The sequence below is a fragment of the Ammodytes marinus genome (assembly GCF_949987685.1).
Source record: "Ammodytes marinus genome assembly, chromosome: 9".
Classification (NCBI taxonomy): Eukaryota; Metazoa; Chordata; class Actinopteri; order Uranoscopiformes; family Ammodytidae; genus Ammodytes; species Ammodytes marinus.
In genome coordinates, this window is record NC_137213.1 from 20589223 (window position 1) to 20609261 (window position 20039).

The 20039-nt window shown below is 41.4% G+C and overlaps 1 protein-coding gene across 1 annotated transcript; it reads left to right on the forward strand.

Moving 5' to 3' along the window:
* Positions 1-3108: 3108 nt before the first annotated feature.
* Positions 3109-7862, forward strand: LOC307255385 (midnolin). The gene is made up of 7 exons (XM_080034068.1): positions 3109-3471; positions 3598-3685; positions 3765-3827; positions 4929-5513; positions 5690-5795; positions 6984-7220; positions 7325-7862. The coding sequence occupies exons 1-7, from the start codon at positions 3329-3331 to the stop codon at positions 7495-7497; spliced, it is 1395 nt and encodes a 464-aa protein (XP_079890194.1). The 5' UTR covers positions 3109-3328; the 3' UTR covers positions 7498-7862.
* The last annotated feature ends 12177 nt before the right edge of the window (positions 7863-20039 follow it).

The window sequence follows — 20039 nt, forward strand, 5'->3', positions numbered from 1 at the left end:
CTAAAGAAATGTTCCGTCTTTACAAAGAGAGTCATTTTTGCAAAGTGGTGTATGGTTAGAGCGTCCCCCTAAAGGCTCAGTCCTCATCGAAGCAGCCCCTGTTCGAATCCGTGGTCGGTTCTCTGCATGTCCTCCCCTCTTTGCCCCATTTCAACTCTGTCTCTCAAAATCTGTCTAGCAAAAGCGAAAAAACGCCCAAAAACTATCTTTGCAAAGATCATCTGAAGCAATTTATTAACTGATAAAATGTATAGAAATGCTACTATACTGACTCAGTAATGTTTACAATCATAAGCTCAGCATCAGAGATAATACGCTTTATTGCATCACTGTTTGTGTATTGTGCCATTAATGTATGTTTTCTTCTGTTGAGTTTTGTGCATTTTTAAAAGCCCAAATAAGGACGGAATTTTGGGCTCTACATGCTGCCATACGGCATTGGTTAAATAAATAAGTAGTATTTGTGGCATCTGCTGGGCTTCACTGTGGCTGAAGACAATTATTAGAAATCAATTCTAAGCATCTTATCATCAGATTTTCATCCCTGTTAAGGGTGTAAACTACTGCAATTAGATCAACGAACAGCCACGGAATGCTCCCCTCCCCCCTGTGTGTTTTGTATTTTCAGACAGCTCAACAGCCATTTTGGGATTTCCTCAATGAGATTCGTGTTCAAATATGCAGTGGGGATTCCTAACATACCAATGTTTTTTTTCCCCACACAATCCAGGGAGTCTAAGGTGTAACAGGCGATTGAAACATCTGGGAAATGATGCCAAGAGAAGCTGTGTATGTGCAATTTGGAATCTGTGTGTGTGTGTGTGTGTGTGTGTGTGTGTGTGTGTGTGTGTGTGTGTGTGTGTGTGTGTGTGTGTGTGTGTGTGTGTGTGTGTGTGCGTGTGCGTGTGCGTGTGTGTGTGTGTGTGTGTGTGTGTATGTGTGTGTATGTGAGAGAGAGAGAGAGAAAGAGAGAGTGCATGCATGCTGCGTGTGTGTCTTTCTTGACGTCAGAGCTGCGTCTGTGCATGCTCTGGAGAGCAGGACATCCTGTGGAATTGTCCACAGCGAGGTCTGAAGAATGTAAAGCAGCTCCCTCTCCCCTCTTGCTTGTCTCTGGGAAACGCTGCTTCCATAGAAATGTTGGGGAGGCTCGGGGAGGGCAGGGTGTCCCTCTAAATATTAAGTTAATCTAGTTACTCCAAAGCAAAACAACAAAATGACCAAGAAGGGATCAGTGTGGAATTCCAGTGAAGCTCAGCAACATATTAAGATGAAGTTATACTTTTTAAATTTGATTCATTGTGTGTATGTGCTGCAGGAAATCTCAGGATAGCTTTCATAAATTGGGCATACAATCAGAAAAAATACAAAACAAATAGACACCACAACACTGTAAACTGCTTTGCAGAGGAAAACAGAAAATAAACAGGTGAAGATGCTGTTTCATCTCACATTCTGCACACGTCGGGTGGTTTTCAGACAGAAAAGAAACAAAGGGAACCAACAACGTCTGTATTTAGCAGAGTGTGGAGAGGATAGAGGAGTGGGTGTGGGGCGAGGAAGGGAGGCTGGTGGGTGATACAGCAATGGAGTGACGCAGCCTGGCTAAAGTGGGGGTGTTGTGGTGGTTGCTATTTTTAGCCAGCGATAGGAGACACATAAGAGCTGCATTTCTCTGCCCACCCCTAGCTTTCCTACGTCACTTTACTCTAAGCTGCTCCTCTCCGCTGTGCACCATGTGACAGGTCCAGCCCGAGACCCTTCCGTAGACCAGGGGGGTAGGACAGGAATACTAAACAGCAGAGGCTGGAAAATTGGTTGCAGAACACAAAGGGTGGTTTGCTGTATGTGAGCGTCTCTCCCCATCAGCCGAACAGGGAGATTATACAGCATCCATTGGTGTGCATGTGATGGACCAGTCAGGGTGTTTCTCTGCCGGGGGCACAGTGCATGCTGGAAAAGCTTTGAGCACCCATACAGACCTTTATAAGGCAAAAAGGGAGAGTGACAGACAATATTTATTGAAACCCCTTTTTAAATAGAGTGAATTTGATCAAAACCTCATTGAAATTAAAACATTGAAAACACATTTATTTAATTTAAATGAGTGATTTGAGCTTTTCACTACTTTTTATTATATGTCTGGGCAGCTCCAATGTCTATTGTGTTTGAGTAGTTTTAATCACTAGGCCTATATAAAAGTACAAGACTAAAACTACCTTTCTTTTACTATAGCCTACATCTTGTTGCAGACATTGTATTCTTGTAGTTTTACACTGTTGTAATTCGCAGCTACACAAATGTGCCTTAGAGTTGGTAGTTGTGTAATTAAAAGTCAATTCAACTTTATTTATGTGGTACAAAATCACACGTTTGTCTCTGATGGCTTTACAATGTGTCACACTTATGACCTCCCTCTATCTTTAGATGGTAGCAGACGATAGCTGACTAAACTTAAGTGCCGTCGTTGAGTATCGTGGATAATAAACAGTTGTGCAGTGTTATGATCAATAAGTTCAGGCTTCACACAAAGTAGATGACAGTGTGTGATTGTAAGCCACACAGATATACTGTAGATGAGTAGGCCAAGTGGTTGATGTCACAATTTCACAGGCCTAGGATTATAGGGCCATCATGATCATCACAGAAGGTTAACTCTAACAATAGCCTATAGGCCTATTGTGGTTTTGGTGTTTTGTGGAGAGTAGACTATGGGTCATTAAAGAACTTGCATAGAAATATTGTCATTTCACTTTGGCTAGTCATTGCCTACCTTTTATTATTGTGAATTACCGTTTGAAATACAATACATTACTATATAGTCTTTCTTAGGAAATGTTGACATGACATCCTGTACATAATTTTTTTAGTAATGTGCAGATTGCATCACTTATGAATGGGGAATGAGCAGGGAGTGAGGCACTAAACAGGGTGGGTTTTGATTGGGCTCTAGCTGATTGGCTGTGTGTCCTTGTGGGCGGGGCGTAGGCTGACAGGGTTGTGGTGTTTTACGCTCGCTCGGTGGTGGTGGAGTAGTGCTACGTCGGTCTGTCAGTGTCACAACCAGAAAGGAGAACTGTTGCAGCCTGTTGTGGTTAAACCGCTCTGTATTCTTCATTTTTAATTTTCACCGAGGAATGAGGAGCAAGACCGAAAAGAAAACTAGGCTAAGCTACTGTCGCGGTTCGCTCAGTCAATCTAGCGACCAGAATCTAGTTTAAACCCGGACCTTTCACACGAAGTAATAAGTCAGGAGTGAGAAGCTTTACCCTGGGCAGGTCTGCATGCTGCGGGGGGTTGGGATTTCAACCTGTCGGTATAGCCTACAATGCGTCTGTCCATCACCTCGACAACCGGAAACCCGGTGGAGCTGACTGTCCACCGAGGAGAGACTGTGGAGGGACTGAGGGCACACATCTCCCGAAAACTCAGACTGCAAACAGACAGAATCGTCCTCCTGCATAGAGACAGGTGAGTTGTGTCTCGCACTGATGCTGTGCTCCGTGCAGAATCAAACACACAACACAAACACATTTCATCTTCAATTGGTAGCCTTTTATTTAGTCAAATACTGACTACATGATGTGTATGTGACAGACAGCTGACTGCAGGAAAACTGTTTGACCTGGGTGTAGCAGATGGCAGCACACTGACCCTGGTACCTGTCATTGAAGCTGGTCAAGTAGTAAGTAAGCCAATGTTCACCTTCCATGCACACATTTACTTCATGTAGGCCTATAGTGAACAGTTTTGTTCTATTTCAGTGCTCCACTGCCAAAACTGAGAGGAGTATGATGGACGTTTTGGAAAGTTTGACAGAAGTCCAGGTAAGAGTTTGTTTCAATGTCTTTCTAACTTACGCTGTAAGTAAACGGACACCGAATGAGGACATGAATAAAGTGAGGAAAATATAAATGAATTCAAATGATGCCCTCTGAGTTGTCCTCAATCTCACAGCCGTCCTGTGAAAACCATGAATCTCCAGCATATCAAATCAACTTTTTTTTTTTTAAAGTTTTGTGCCAATGCATTTTTCAGACGATTTTATTTTTTATTTTTATTTTTTTTTTTTAAGATATTTGTTTGGCATTTTTATGCTTTATTGATAGTGTAGAGACAGAGTTGAAATGGGGCAGAGAGGGGAGTGACATGCAGAGAACGACCGCGGGCTGGAATCGAACCCGGGTCCGCTGCTGGCCGAGGCCCATGGGGGGGACGCCCTACCAACTGAGCTAAGGGTGCCCCCAAATGATTTTTTTTATGTTAATCTTTCAAAGAAGTATAAACTTAATCCTCTTGTTCATTTTCAAAAGATTTAAATTTGGAGACACATGATTTTACTTTGTCAGGGACGTACTGTACACTACACAGCTGTATGGTAAAAGAAAACCCAACACATGCTTGTTTGTATGCATACACATCTAAACATCATTGCATCATGTCCTTCCCACACATACCCTATCACTGACAGTCACACTCAAACAGCCAGACATGCTTCACTCGAAGAGGGAAGTAAATCAGAGTTCCGTGACCCAAAGTTCATAACCCTAAAGATTTTCATGAAATCGCACACACTTTTGATACACACTCTTCATGGTTTACTCTTTGTCTGCAATTCCTGTTCACTGCATGTACATTCATACTGTATCCCATGTAGTCTACACCATTCCCACCATTCAAATTGACAGCAGAGGAGCTATTTTGACTGTGCTATGAACTGTTGCTCGTCTAGTGTATCTAGACTGGTGTATTTCGACATAGTTACAATGAGCGCTATGGTATTAAACCACTGTTGCAAAATTAACCAGAACCAATATTGGACTGTGGCAAAGTTTTTTTTTTTTTTTTGCCCTCAGCCAGCCACTAGGACTAGGACTGAATTCTTGAGGATTGAACCCTGAAGTGTTTCTTTCCTTGCTATCCTGCAGATCAGTGACTTCCTGTCTGGGCGCTCCCCTCTGGCAGTAAACCTGGGACTGGGTATGAGTCGCGTGATGAACGTGCAGCTCCAGCTGTCAGAGCAGAACGTGGCAGAGCTGCAGCAGCACCACCGGGACCAGACAGCGGGGAGCAGCAGTGACTGTTTAACTGGGCTGAACACTGCCGTCAGACACCCTGACTCGGCTTCAGTCCGGTCTTCCAGCAACACAGCAGGATCCACTACCTCCCCTCCAGCCACAAATACTACTGACACTACATCCTTAAACCAATTTAGCCCTCATAGACCAAGGATTTCCTGTAACTCAATAGCTCCTCCGAACACCTCCCACTCATCCACCACTGCCCTTGCTGTGAACTGCCATCACTGCTCGTCTCCACATCAGTCCTCCTGTCCTCCCAACTCGAAACACTCTTCTTCTCTTATTCTACCATCTCCTTCTTTGCCTTCTGGATGTCCACATCCCAGCAGTCTACTACAAGCAGCAACTCCAGTGTGTTGTTCACATGCTACCACAGCCTCCATTCCTGGACCCTGCAGCCCTGCGTCAGCCTCAACTTTCCAACCGAAAGAGGTTAGCACCACATATTGTGCAAAAGCCCATCCACCACTATGTATTATAAGCATGCATTATTAAAATAGTTTTGCATAACAAGCCAGTTTAGATTTCAAAAGGTTCCGTTTTTAATAGTCGTAGAAGTTTGTGTTTGTGTTTCTGTTTGAGATTGTCTTTTCCCTCTTGTTTTGCAGAGCAAAGTTCATGCCTCATCCACCACAGAGCCATGCAAGCAGCAAGGAGCAGTCATAGAAAGTTTTGTAAACCACTCTTCAGGGGTCATCTCTGGGACTTTCTCTGGTAAGTGAGAATACCATAGTTCATACCACTTAATTCGTCCTCAGAGTAGTACAGACACTATCGAAATGGAAAAAAAACATCAATTATATTTAACAACTATAAAAAAAATATATATAAGTACAATTGAGCACTATACATAGCATTAAAAATTACAACTTAACGTGACTGTGGCCTGAGGTGCTCTGTTTTTCATCTGGGTGGGATGATACACCTATCTGCCACAGCTCATCAGGGGAGGGTGACAGGGGTCATCAGGGATGGCTTTGATCTTGTCCTTCACCATCACCTGCCTCCACACTGTCCAGTTCTGGACCTGGCCACCACAGAACTGGCCTTTATAAGAGCTAAGAGAGTTAAGTCAGGTGGTCTCACCGGCATTGACGCAAACTACAGTATGGAGCACAGCACTACAAAGAACAGAGAACTGGATACTACACATTGGTAATAGTTCTGCAGGTGCCTTTTGCACACATAGAACAATCTGAGTCTCCTTAGGAAGAACAGTGTGCTCCGTCCCTCCCCGAAGAAGGTCACAGTGCTGTGTGTCACTGTCCACTCCTGTTTTTATAGATTATTATCAATAACAACATTATTATTACTAAGGTTACTGTATGAGTCCACCCTCTCTACTTCCTCTATCTGGATGATACCCTGGACAAGGTGGCAAACCTAAATGAGCAATGAATAAAAGCAAGACAGTCGCTTATGAAAAGCGATTTGGGAACACTGTCCTCATGATGTAAAACCAGCCTCTCAATGGTCTATAAGTGCTGCAGATCTGTAGTTATTTAAAGCCCTGGGATGTCCTTTCTTTGGCATTGGAAGAGGAAGTCTTTCATATTTAAGGTGCTTTCCTGAACCTCAAGGAAGTATTGAAGGGCTCTTATAAGACGGCTGCAAGATACTATCACACAGGGTTGGGATAGTTTCAAATCTATTGTGTCTGGTCTCGCCTCCAGCATTGCCACGTCTGCTTTTTATAAGCAACTTTGGGCTTGTTCTTTTTTGGAAATTAACTTACAAATATTGGTTGTTGCGTGTTGCGGTTAGTTAGTAGTAGAAAGTAATTTGTTTTGGTCCATAATATCAGAGTACATACATTATATGTATATATTCAATATATCACTGGAGAGAGAGACTTGGTTTCTTCCCCTTCTTTATTCCCCTGCCCTCTCATTTTCCCGTCAGGCACTCTGGTCCCTTGCAGTCAGAGCAGCATCAGCCATCCCCGAAACGGCATCTCTATCATTCTCCAAATCCTCACTGACCTCCTCAGAGCTGCCTGCCAGCACCAGTGGGCTCCACCTGCCCCCCCTCCCCTCCGTTGTCCTGGTTTGAACCCACTGCACCCAGCAGAGCAGCAAAGCCAAGCAAAAATCAAAACATTAGTGACGCAGAGGGCAGAGCACAGCAGTATAACCCCAGGTGAGCTATACACAACTGTGAAATAACATTTTATTCTTGGAACACCGCAGTAGTTACCGAAGTTCTTTATGAACACAAGTTGTAATTTCTCCTTCTCTGTGTAGGTGAGGAGAGTCACCCCCTCCATTCGTCCACACTGGAGAACCAAGAACTGCACAACAAGCTCGAGCGCCTGCAGTTTTTGATGCATCAGCGGCGTCTGCGCAGGCGAACTCGCAGGAACTCACACCTTTCACAAATGTCCCACATGTACCAGCGTCGTCCCAACCATTCCTAGTGTCCGGGACAAAAAAAGATCCACCCACAGAGATGGCAATGGCACCCTACTAATGATACCAGATGGAACCATTGTGGAAACCCATACTGACCTCTGATCTGGTGTAGTGTGTGAAAGAGCAGTATACACTCATGGCCACTTAAAGTTTGTGGGGGAGAAGGAGGGATGGTCTTCGTTTCTTTTTTTACTTTTTTTATGATTATTTCTGAAGAATGTATAAAATGTAATCTAGTCTAGAAGTCTGATTTGTGTGGCTTTCACTGCACTGAGCATGTTCATCTGAGACTGTCGTTCAGTGACAGTGGCTCTACTTGTTATGTAGCATACGTCCAAAAAAGTTTCCAAAGTACATTTTAGTGTTCTACACCTCGGTGTTTGGTACAACAACCTCTTAAGGTTTGTTTGTTTGTTTGTTTATGTATTCCGATGCCTTAACCGTAAACTACATGTCTTGAATGTGAAATATGTTTGTTCTGTGCACAGTATGTTTTTAAAATTACAAAAACAAACAAGGAGAAAATATGCAATCAATAAAAGAAAAAGTTGTAAAGACATACATTAAGCTCTTTCAGATGTGTGACAAAAGTGATGGCTTTTTGTCATTTAAATATAGCTTTCTTTTACTTTAATTTTCCTTTGCAGCTCCATTTAGGAATGGCAGGACATTCTCTCCAGTAAAAAAAAAATTGACATGCAGGTCAATAACTCAACATACATTTACATCTGGCCTTCTGATTAATATGGTTACTGATTCACTTTAAATGGCAATGACCTGGGTAATAGGTCAAATGGTGTGTTGCCCTCAGTCTTTATATCACATACATTTTGGCAGCTCTTGTGGTTAAGTTGCAGATCTCCTTACAATTGTGTAAGCATTTTAAGTATTTTCCTTTTATGGTTGTAACTCTTCTGACTGCACCAAACCGACTTTTATCGATTGATAAAGAAGGCTTTCAGGAGGCAAATTACTAATGATCTGTGTTGTTTTCACTAATGGAGATCTATTTAAACTAGTGAAAATGTCATACTTGTGTTGTAAACCTTGACAGAGTGCTGGTGTAGAGCATGTTCAAATAAATCACTTACCTTTTGCCCATTACTTTCAAGCAAGATATCCTATATAAATTGAAAGTAATACAAGTTTGATGTAGCCTACAGTTTGCTAATTCATAATCTTTTTGCTTTGTTTATCCATTATATCATTGACAAACAGTCTTTCTGTTACGTGCATCCCAACCACAATTTAAAACATAGCCTAAATGCACACAATTTCTACAGATGTAAAAAGTAAGCTAAGAAATCTAACTAGTGCAGTAGAGTTGGCTACATTAAGTGTTCGAATTAAAAGCTAGATTGATGCAATTTGAAAAATTCTTAATCATGCAATGGAACTTATTTGTTAGAATAAATAAAATAGAATAAAAAGCATGCCACCAGTAGATGTCGCTATAAACCCACCGTGTTACACGACGCTGAAGTTGGCAGCTGATTCGCAGCAGCCGATTCGGCAGTTAAGGAAAAGTTAAGGGATTCTTAAGGAGCAGCGGAGCGACTGATTTTCCGTTGTTTAACCTCCTAAATCACCGCGGTAAAGCCACATTAATTAGTCTAGATTATCTAAGAGAGTCTAACCATTCTTTAAAAACAGTTTAAAATTGATGTAACCTTTATTAAGTTTGTTTAAAAGAAAGAGAGGGGAGATTTCACTGCTTTTTTTTTGCATCTGGACCACATTAGAACTGGTCCTGATTGAAAACCACTGCACCTAGACTCTTCAAATCTGGACTAGAATATCACAGAGAGGCTATACATTATAGAAAACATAGTTTCTGATTTGTGAAACTTTTTTTCTATTTGTGAAAATGCAAAGAATGCACATTGCAATGGTTTTTTGGGGTCCAGCCCACATTAGAACTGGTCCTGATTGAAAACCACTGCACCTAGACTCTTCAAATCTGGACTAGAATATCACAGTGAGGCTATAGATTATAGAAAACATAGTTTCTGATTTTTGAAACTTTTTCTCTATTTGTGAAAATGCAAAGAATGCACATTTTAATGGTTTTTAGGGGTCAATGCCGCATTAGAACTGGTCCTGATTGAAAACCACTGCACCTAGACTCTTCAAATCTGGACTAGATTATCACAGTGAGGCTATGGATTATGGAAAATTTAGTTTCTGATTTGTGAAACTTTTATTCTATTTGTGAAAATGCAAAGAATGCACATTTTAATTGTTTTTAGGGGTCTAGGCCGGATTAGAATTGGTCCTGATTGAAAACCATTGCACCTAGACTCTTCAAATCGGGACTAGAATATCACAGTGAGGCTATAGATTATAGAAAACCTAGTTTTCGACTTGTGAAACTTTTTTTCTATTTGTGAAAATGAAATAAAGGCACATGTCAATGCTTTTTTGGGGTCTAGACCGCATTAGAACTGGTCCTGATTGAAAACCACTGCACCTAGACTCTTCAAATCTGGACTAGAATATCACAGAGAGGCTATACATTATGGAAAACATAGTTTCTGATTTGTGAAACTTTTACCCTATCTGTGAAAATGCAATAAAGGCACATGTCAACGCTTTTTTGGGGTCTAGACCACATTAGAACTGGTCCTGATTGAAAACCACTGCACCTAGACTCTTCAAATCTGGACTAGATTATCACAGTGAGGCTACAGATTATGGAAAACCTAGTTTTTGATTTGTGAAACTTTTTTTCTATTTGTGAAAATGAAATAAAGGCACATGTCAATGCTTTTTTGGGGTCTAGACCGCATTAGAACTGGTCCTGATTGAAAACCACTGCACCTAGACTCTTCAAATCTGGACTAGAATATCACAGAGAGGCTATACATTATGGAAAACATAGTTTCTGATTTGTGAAACTTTTATTCTATTTGGGTAAATGCAAAGAATGCACATTTTAATGTTTTTTTGGGGTCCAGACCGCATTAGAACTGGTCCTGATTGAAAACCACTGCACCTAGACTCTTCAAATCTCGACTAGATTATCATAGTGAGGCTATACATTATAGAAAACATAGTTTCTGATTTGTGAAACTTTTTTTCTATTTGTGAAAATACAATAAAGATACATTTCAAGGTTTTTTTGGGGTCCAGACTGCATTAGAACTGGTCCTGATTGAAAACCACTGCACCTAGACTCTTCAAATCTGGACTAAAATATCACAGAGAGGCTATACATTATGGAAAACATAGTTTCTGATTTGTGAAACTTTTATTCTATTTGGGAAATGCAAAGAATGCACATTTTAATGTTTTTTTGGGGTCCAGACCGCATTAGAACTGGTCCTGATTGAAAACCACTGCACCTAGACTCTTCAAATCTGGACTAGAATATCACAGTGAGGCTATACATTATAGAAAACATAGTTTTTGATTTGTGAAACTTTTTCTCTATTTGTGAAGATGAAATAAAGGCACATGTCAACGCTTTTTTGGGGTCTAGACCGCATTAGAACTGGTCCTGATTGAAAACCACTGCACCTAGACTCTTCAAATCTGGACTAGAATATCACAGAGAGGCTATACATTATGGAAAACATAGTTTCTGATTTGTGAAACTTTTATTCTATTTGGGTAAATGCAAAGAATGCACATTTTAATGTTTTTTTGGGGTCCAGACCGCATTAGAACTGGTCCTGATTGAAAACCACTGCACCTAGACTCTTCAAATCTCGACTAGATTATCATAGTGAGGCTATACATTATAGAAAACATAGTTTCTGATTTGTGAAACCTTTTTTCTATTTGTGAAAATACAATAAAGATACATTTCAAGGTTTTTTTGGGGTCCAGACTGCATTAGAACTGGTCCTGATTGAAAACCACTGCACCTAGACTCTTCAAATCTGGACTAGAATATCACAGAGAGGCTATACATTATGGAAAACATAGTTTCTGATTTGTGAAACTTATATTCTATTTGGGTAAATGCAAAGAATGCACATTTTAATGTTTTTTTGGGGTCCAGACCGCATTAGAACTAGTCCTGATTGAAAACCACTGCACCTAGACTCTTCAAATCTGGACTAGATTATCACAGTGAGGCTATACATTATAGAAAACATAGTTTTTGATTTGTGAAACTTTTTCTCTATTTGTGAAGATGAAATAAAGGCACATGTCAACGCTTTTTTGGGGTCTAGACCGCATTAGAACTGGTCCTGATTGAAAACCACTGCACCTAGACTCTTCAAATCTGGACTAGAATATCACAGAGAGGCTATACATTATGGAAAACATAGTTTCTGATTTGTGAAACTTTTATTCTATTTGGGAAATGCAAAGAATGCACATTTTAATGTTTTTTTGGGGTCCAGACCGCATTAGAACTGGTCCTGATTGAAAACCACTGCACCTAGACTCTTCAAATCTCGACTAGATTATCATAGTGAGGCTATACATTATAGAAAACATAGTTTCTGATTTGTGAAACTTTTTTTCTATTTGTGAAAATACAATAAAGATACATTTCAAGGTTTTTTTGGGGTCCAGACTGCATTAGAACTGGTCCTGATTGAAAACCACTGCACCTAGACTCTTCAAATCTGGACTAGAATATCACAGTGAGGCTATAGATTATAGAAAACATAGTTTCTGATTTGTGAAACTTTTACCCTATCTGTGAAAATGCAATAAAGGCACATGTCAACGCTTTTTTGGGGTCTAGACCGCATTAGAACTGGTCCTGATTGAAAACCACTGCACCTAGACTCTTCAAATCTGTACTAGAATATCACAGTGAGGCTATAGATTATAGAAAACATAGTTTCTGATTTGTGAAACTTTTTTTCTATCTGTGAAAATGCAAATAATGCACATTTTAATGGTGTTTAGGGGTCCAGACCGCATTATAACTGGTCCTGATTGAAGCTGATGTCTTTATATTTGTTTTTTTTTGTTTTGTTTTTTAAAGATATTTTTTGGGCATTTTTATGCTTTATTGACAGTGTAGAGACAGAGTTGAAATGGGGCAGGGAGGGGAGTGACATGCAGAGAACGGTTGGTTACGTTGTAACCCAGGTTCTCTGAGTGGAGAGACTATCTCTCCACCTTACATAGTTGACGTGGATACTCTTTAAGACACATCACTTGTGGCGGCCACGCATGATTGGCCAGCCGTGGCGGCCACGCATGATTGGCCAGCCGTGGCTATATAAGCTACACGCATGCGTGGCCTCTTCGGTTTGAACCTTGATTGGAACGCGTTTCTGAGCGGCATCTTGGCTGGAGAGATAGTCTCTCCACTCAGAGAACCTGAGTTACAACGTAACCAACCGTTCTCTATCGTGTCAAGACTATCTCTCCACCCTACATATTTCATATGTATGGGGACTTCTGTAAGGCACACCGCGAGGAAACCAAGCAGACCCAGCTGCTCCTGCGGGAGCCTAAATAAAAAAAGGCAGTTGAGTTCGAATGACACGTCACCACCACCAGAGTGTTCACCCATGTGCCCAGTATAAAGGAACTATTTACAATTATACATTATGTACACACCCATCGCCAAGGCGCCAGACGCTACCAAGGCTAAGCTGGCCCTGCAAGACCCTAAAGCCAGCCATGAATGGGTAGACGGCCTAGCCCAAACGCGCACCGTCCTGCTGCATTGAGCCCAGCACTCGCTGCGAGAATGGGGTGCTGGCTGCCACATTCATGCAGTAGAACCGGATAAAAGTTGACAGGGTCGACCAAGAGGCCGCCGTACAAATCTCAGATAGAGGGGCCCCTCGCCATAGGGCCCATGACGTAGCAATGCCCCGTGTGGAGTGAGCCCGCACCCCTACTGGGGTCGGCTTGGTTGCCCTCTCATATGCCTGCTGGATACCATCCATAACCCAGTGGGCAAGCCTGGCCTTGGAGACTGGCTGTCCAAGACGGTTAGGCTTGTAACAGACAAAGAGCTGGCCCGTTGTCTTATGGCCACGTGTCCGATGCAGATACACTGTTAGGGCCTTGACTGGGCACAGTAGTGACCGCCTACTCCACCCTGCTTCACCTTCCTGAGGAGGGTGGAAAGGGTGCAGCTCAATAGATCGACCGGCGTGGGACTCAGACCAGACTTGAGGGTGGAATGCAGGGTTCGTGCGCAGCACCACCCCGGCACCACCTGGCAAGAAGCGGCAGCAGTCCTCATGCACTGAAAGAGCATGCAGCTCTTCCATTCTCTTAGCAGACACAATTGCGAGCAAAAACGCAGTCTTGAGAGAAAGCCATTGTAGCCTAGTTCTATCCAGGGGCTCGAATGGCTCATTCTGCAAGGCCGACAGCACCACCTCCAAATCCCATGGGGGGACAGCTGGCCTTCTGCGATGTGGAGTAACCCTACGAGCGCCTCTAAGAAACTGAGCAATAAGGTTGCAACAGCCTTCTGCCAGCTTCCGAGGTCCAACACGGGCTGCCTTTATGGCTGACACTATTCCCCTCAATGTCAAGGGAGATTTTCCCACCTCCAACATTTCCTGGAGGAACTGGAGAATGTCATGGGCCGTGCAGGCGAGGGGATCCACCTGTCTCGAATTGCACTATGATTGAAACCCTCCCCAACGATAAGCGTATGCCGCCCTCGTTGATGGAGCCCGGGCTCCTTGTAGAGTGCTAACCACCAGGGTTTTTCCTGGCTCAGAATGGGCCTTTGGGGGGGGTCAGTATGCGGACCAACTTTTTTTGGGGTTCGCGACTATGTGCAACAGTAAAGGCAAAACGTTATTTTATTTTAAGAGGGGTGTGGGGTTCGGAGAGGGCAGTTTCTGTCCAGCTACAGAGCATTTAGGTTAGCCTGTCAATCGCTGTGTTACCATGGAGCTTACTGACTGATAACATCACAATAAAGAACCTGTAGATATGAAGTCAAAATACTAATAATGACTGTTTCTAATTGATCTAAACCATGGAAATTGCAAGAAGGAAGGGCTGCTCGATTATGAAAAAATCATAATCATGATTATTTTGATTGACATTGTGTAATCACGATTATTAAAGACAGTTAATCATTGATTTAAGAACATCATGCATTTATTTAACTTTTTTTATTTTTATTTTTTTGTGGTTTTACGATTTTACATATATGGACAAAAAACAAACAAGTAGACACATACAATACCCACACAACCCCCACCCCCCTCCCCCTCCCTCACATAAACAGGCAAGAAAGACACACAACAAAAATAAAGAACAAACAAACAAGACAAAATAATCAAGAAAACAAGCTACAAATACATAAAAAACAAAAGCAAAAACAAAACTGGGGCAAATCTCACATGGCACCTGGCAGGGTAAGTGGCACCAAGGGGGCAGACACCTCAGTCCATTTATTTAACTTTTAACAAGGTTGTTTCTATTTACACCATGACTTTGGACTTTAAACATAGGCCTAGTTGAACTGAAAACAATGAACATAGAAATAGGCTAAATAAGTGAAACATATTTTTAATAATTGAATAAAACAAATATGTCAAATTAAAAATAACCCGTTGCAAATGGTGTTGATAGGGGACGTATTTTGCTATCAGGGATGTGAGGGCATCATTTATTTATGTCTCAAGGAGCTGGCTGGATATTGTACAGTGTTGACTGTTGTGATCAGGGCCGCCCATAAGGGGTAGAAAGTGGGAAAGCTTTCTCGGGCCCAACCCTTGGGTGGCCCATGGTCTTCAGAGGCCAAGAACCTAACTGAGCCTAAAATTATTTTTAACAGAAATATTCACTATAACCATTTAAAACTTGCACAACCATAACGACAAAACAAACATTTAAAATATTGTAACTTGGGTAAAATGCCAATATCTACTCCTCTGCTACCCTCCACTTTATGTCCGTCCTGTGTGCACGGCACGCTGAAAAAAAGTCACTAACACCAATTTTAAAAAGCCTGGCTCAGAGCCATTAGCTGTTTATATTTACGATTTTGACATTTCGGGGAACAGGCTAGGCGGGGCACTGGCTCTGAGAGACAAATATTAACGTGGTTAGTATAAACATAAACAAACATTCGCCAAGTATTCGCTAGGGATTAGCTATGCCTTTTAAACATCATAACATGATGTACTCCCCCACTCTTACCCAGGGCAGGTGGACTGGGTACCACAAAACTGAGCTGAAGGGGAATGGAGGCTGGCCAGGGAACTTGTATAACTTATAATTTGACCCCTTATACAGTATATGCCTTGTTGGCTTCCCACCTAGTTGTAGTAATGTGTTAATCACAAAATACATATCAATTTGTTCTCCCAGGAATTGTAGAATCTTTCAGCGCAGCATCCATTTAATTTGAGCTCTCAAAATAATCTAGTCTTGAAGAGCTTTTTTAAGTTTGAGTTACAGTAAAATTATTTCTTTGATAAATTCAGGTGTCTCCATATCAGATAAATGGAGTTCTTTAATACAATTATGCATTAATTTCCTTTACTTGTTGTGCCATATGGTCACAAAATTTGGTTTTGATATATTGTTGTACAGTTGTGTCTGGATTATTTTACCTGAGTCGTCCTGCTACTTGTGTCTGGGTGTTATTCTATGAATTGTGAAAAGTATTTGGACCCCTCAGGTAAAACAGAAAACATTCTTATAAAGTTGACAAGGTAATTACTTTGTTGTTTAGTCTACAAACAGGTTTAAATGTCTTAACGTACATTTTTGAGATAAAGAATTTCCCTTAGGGGACAATAAGGTCCAAAGTCTTTGACCTATGTCTTCAGGTTGACGCCAGCAGCCAGGTACAATTTGAAAAATGTTCCATGAGTTTCATGTCACATACTGAACATACTGCATAGACAACCAGACCCAGGTGTCACACCATAAGGATGTCTGACCTGTTCTTTACTGCACCTCAGGGGCGGCCCGCAGCATAGGCAATATCTGTAATAGTGTCCTTTGTTGTTGCCTGCTCCTGTGATAAACCTAGTGAATACTCAAGAAAACCAATGTTATTTTGTAAAAATCTGTTGAATATTAAGCAATTGCGTGAGTTTTAGGGTATTAAAATAATTTGGTAAGTAAGTCAGAAATGTGCTACTATTTTTAAAAACATATACAGTATAATAATCACAAAAGAGTCCTTTTTCTCACTTGAGCTCCTGCTCCCCAAACTCTCGCTGCACGTCCCTAGTTGATAAGATAGTTAGTCTATCTACAAATACATGTATGTGTTTATTTAGGGATGAGCGCACACACACACATTAATACAAGTAAAGTATGAGTTAGGGGGGCCCATTGACAGGAGGTTTTCAGGGGCCCAGGCATTTGTGTCGGCGGGCCTGGTTGTGGTGGCAGGAGTCAAGGAGCTTTAAACTCCTGTGTTTTTTTGTTCCTTTATTGCTTGGTCATAGACCACTTTGATTCGACTAAAAGTGAATTAACAAATTGGTCAGGATGTTTTGAGGCGCAGACATGGTCGCATATGCATTTTTTTTTCTTTCTCTCGCGGTCGCATAGGCCTATACAGGGGCGTAGCACCAAATTCTGGGCCCCTATACAAAAAGTCCTGATGGGCCCCCTGAAAAGCGGTCTTACAATACACATGGCTCTCTGAGCCAGACAACTCCACAATATTTCATCTGATGAATGACCAAATCATTACTTTTACCGTGTTTACCCCAGAACATGTCTTAGTGAAGGTGGTCACTGGCCAGGTTCACTGGCCAGGTTCACAGGAGGTGCGGCGCCGAGAGCAAAGATGCCAATGTGCACTATAGAAATGAACAACTGTTTATTTGAATACAGTTGTGCAATTCTGTTTGCTATGTGCAGGTATAATTTTACAGACAGTACAAAACACAATTAAAGAAAACTTCTACTGTTTTGGTGCAATACTATGCAGACACACTAAATACAAATAATAGACCACTTGTGTAGGCACATCAAGTGCAAATTCAACTTTTTAAAGTTCCTTTATGGATGGGGGGCTGTGATTATTGTGGACAATAGGCCTACTGTGATGCGATAGCCTATAATTCATTAATGGTTATTATTAGCCTACTTGCTTGATTTCTTTTTAAATACAGGTCGTTTTGGAACATGTCTTTCCCAATTTAAAACATAAAAATAAAGCAGCTTTGAAAATTCAGAAAAAAAATCTTGTTGGCCTACACTAGCATGCTGTTCTACAAATAACTCAATAATTGAAATAATAAATACAATGTGTTTTCCCCTTAAAATGTCTAAATGCATTTCAAAGAGTAACAGTGTGGCACTTCTTTAAACTTACTGAAACTTGCAGGGGCCATCACTCTCATGTATTCATCAGACTTTTCTTTGCGCTGTCTGAGCTGATAGATAGTTTGTGTTGCCACAGTGATGTGGAGTCTTAAACTGTGCCAGCACTTATTTCTGTACAGCTAAATATCCCCATAGAAACATCGCTGCGTTTATTTTCGCCACCAGTTCAATTCAATGTTGGCTTGCTCCTGCTTACTCTCCCGCATACATGCCTTATGCGCAGGCCCCTGATCTCCTTGCAAGGGTCAGGGGCCTATCACGAGCCAGTCAATTTTTTTTTTTGGAATGGCATTGTTCAGGGCCTTCAAAGATCGGGGCCCCACATTTAGCTTGTTAAAAAAAAAAAAAAACATATATTTTTTTTTATGGGCCCCCCTCTGCCTTGGGCCCCCCCACGACTGTATCACTTTTTCCCCCAGTCCGTCGGCCCTGGGCCTATATGTCATGTGAGTTGAGTGTCCGCGTGTGACATATCTTGCACATTATTTTAGTCTGTTGTGAGTCTGAACTATTTTCCGAAAACACAATTAGTTTTACCTTTCTTCTCGACTTACTGCCGTCCTTCGAAGTTTTTCGAAGGACGGCAGTAAGTTTTTCCCGGCAATGCGCCTCCTACTCTCTGAACCAGCTGAAAGTTAACTATCAGGTGAGGACAGGGCCGAGCGGAGCTCACGGCTGAAAGGGTTCGCTGCATTTAAAAGCCTGCATGCCCCGGTGTGCGGAACAATGACAGTTAAATTACGATTATTTTGTTTTCATGATTGAGGGAGGCCGTAAATGTAATCGAAATTGAAATTGAAGTTATTGACTAGTCCCTCAAAAGGATGACTTAAATTGGGCTGAATTTAAAGAGGTTTTAAATGGCTATATTTATTCTCAAATTTTATCATTTTGGCGCTGGTGATTTTCCTTTGGCGCTGGTTAAATCCTCTTTCCTCTGGAGAGCCGATCCGCCGCAAGGTTCACCTGACCCCAGGGTTTTTCCTGGCTCAGAATGGGCCTTTGGGGGGACAGTACGCAGACCAACTTTTTTTGTGTTCGCGACTGTGCAACAGTAAAGGCAAAGCGTTATTGTATTTTAAGAGGGTTGTGGGGTTGGGAGAGGGCAGTTTCTGTCCAGCTACAGAGCATTTAGGTTAGCCTGTCAATCGCTGTGTTACCATGGAGCTTACTGACTGATAACATCACAAAATGAATATCAATTTGTTCTTCCAGGAATTGTAGAATCTTTCAGCCCTTCATTTTGAACTCCCAAAAAATAATCTAGTCTTGAAGAGCTTTTTAAAGTTTGAGTTACAGTAAAATGATTTCCTTGATGATTCAGGTGTGTCCATATCAGATAAGTGTAGTTCTTTAATTCAATTATGCATGAATTTCCTTTCCTTTTTTGTGTGCCATATGGTTACAAAAGGTGGTTTTTATATATTGTTGTACAGTTTTGGCATATGGATTATTTTACCTGAGTGGTCCTGCTATTTGTGTCTGGGTTTTATTCTATGAATTGTGAAACGTCTTTGGCCCCCTCAGGTAAAACAGAAAACAGGTGTTCATTTTGTTGTTCTTCTTCATTCTTATAAAGTAAACAGGGTTATTACTCTGTTGTTTTCCAAACAGGTTTAAATATGTCTTAACGTACATTTTTGTGTTAAAGAATTTCCCTTTGGGGACAATGACACCTAAAGTGTTTGACCTATGTCTTCAGGTTGACACCAGCAGCCAGGTACCATTTGAAAAATGTTCCATGACTTTCATGTCGCATACTGAACATACTGCATAGACCAAGCCCAGGTGTCACGACTCACACCATAAGGATGTCTGACCTGTTCTTTACTGCACCTCAGGGGCGGCCCGCGGCATAGGCCATATCTGTAATAGTGTCCTTTGTTGTTGCCTGCTCCTGTGATAAACATAGTGAATACTCAAGAAAACCAATGTTATTTTGTAAAAATCTGTTGAATATTAAGCGATTGTGTGAGTTTTAGGGTATTACAATAAATTGGTAAGTAAGTCAGAAATGTACTACTATTTTTAAAAACATATACAGTATAATAATCACAAAAGAGTCCTTTTTCTCACTTGAGCTCCTGCTCCCCAAACTCTCGCTGCACGTCCCTGGTTGATAAGATAGTTTGTCTCTCTACAAATACATGTATGTGTTTATTTAGGGATGAGCGCGCACACACACACACACGCACACACACACACACACACACACACACACACACACACACACACACACACACACACACACACACACACACACACACACACACACACATTGATACACGTAAAGTAT

Excerpts from the sequence above, each read along its gene's own strand:
- LOC307255385 (XM_080034068.1), top strand. The coding sequence starts at position 3,329 with ATGCGTCTGTCCATCACCTCGACAACCGGAAACCCGGTGGAGCTGACT. Across the intron at positions 3,472-3,597 it reads GTCCTCCTGCATAGAGACAG|ACAGCTGACTGCAGGAAAAC; the intron begins GTGAGTTGTGTC and ends TGTATGTGACAG. Across the intron at positions 7,221-7,324 it reads GCACAGCAGTATAACCCCAG|GTGAGGAGAGTCACCCCCTC; the intron begins GTGAGCTATACA and ends TTCTCTGTGTAG.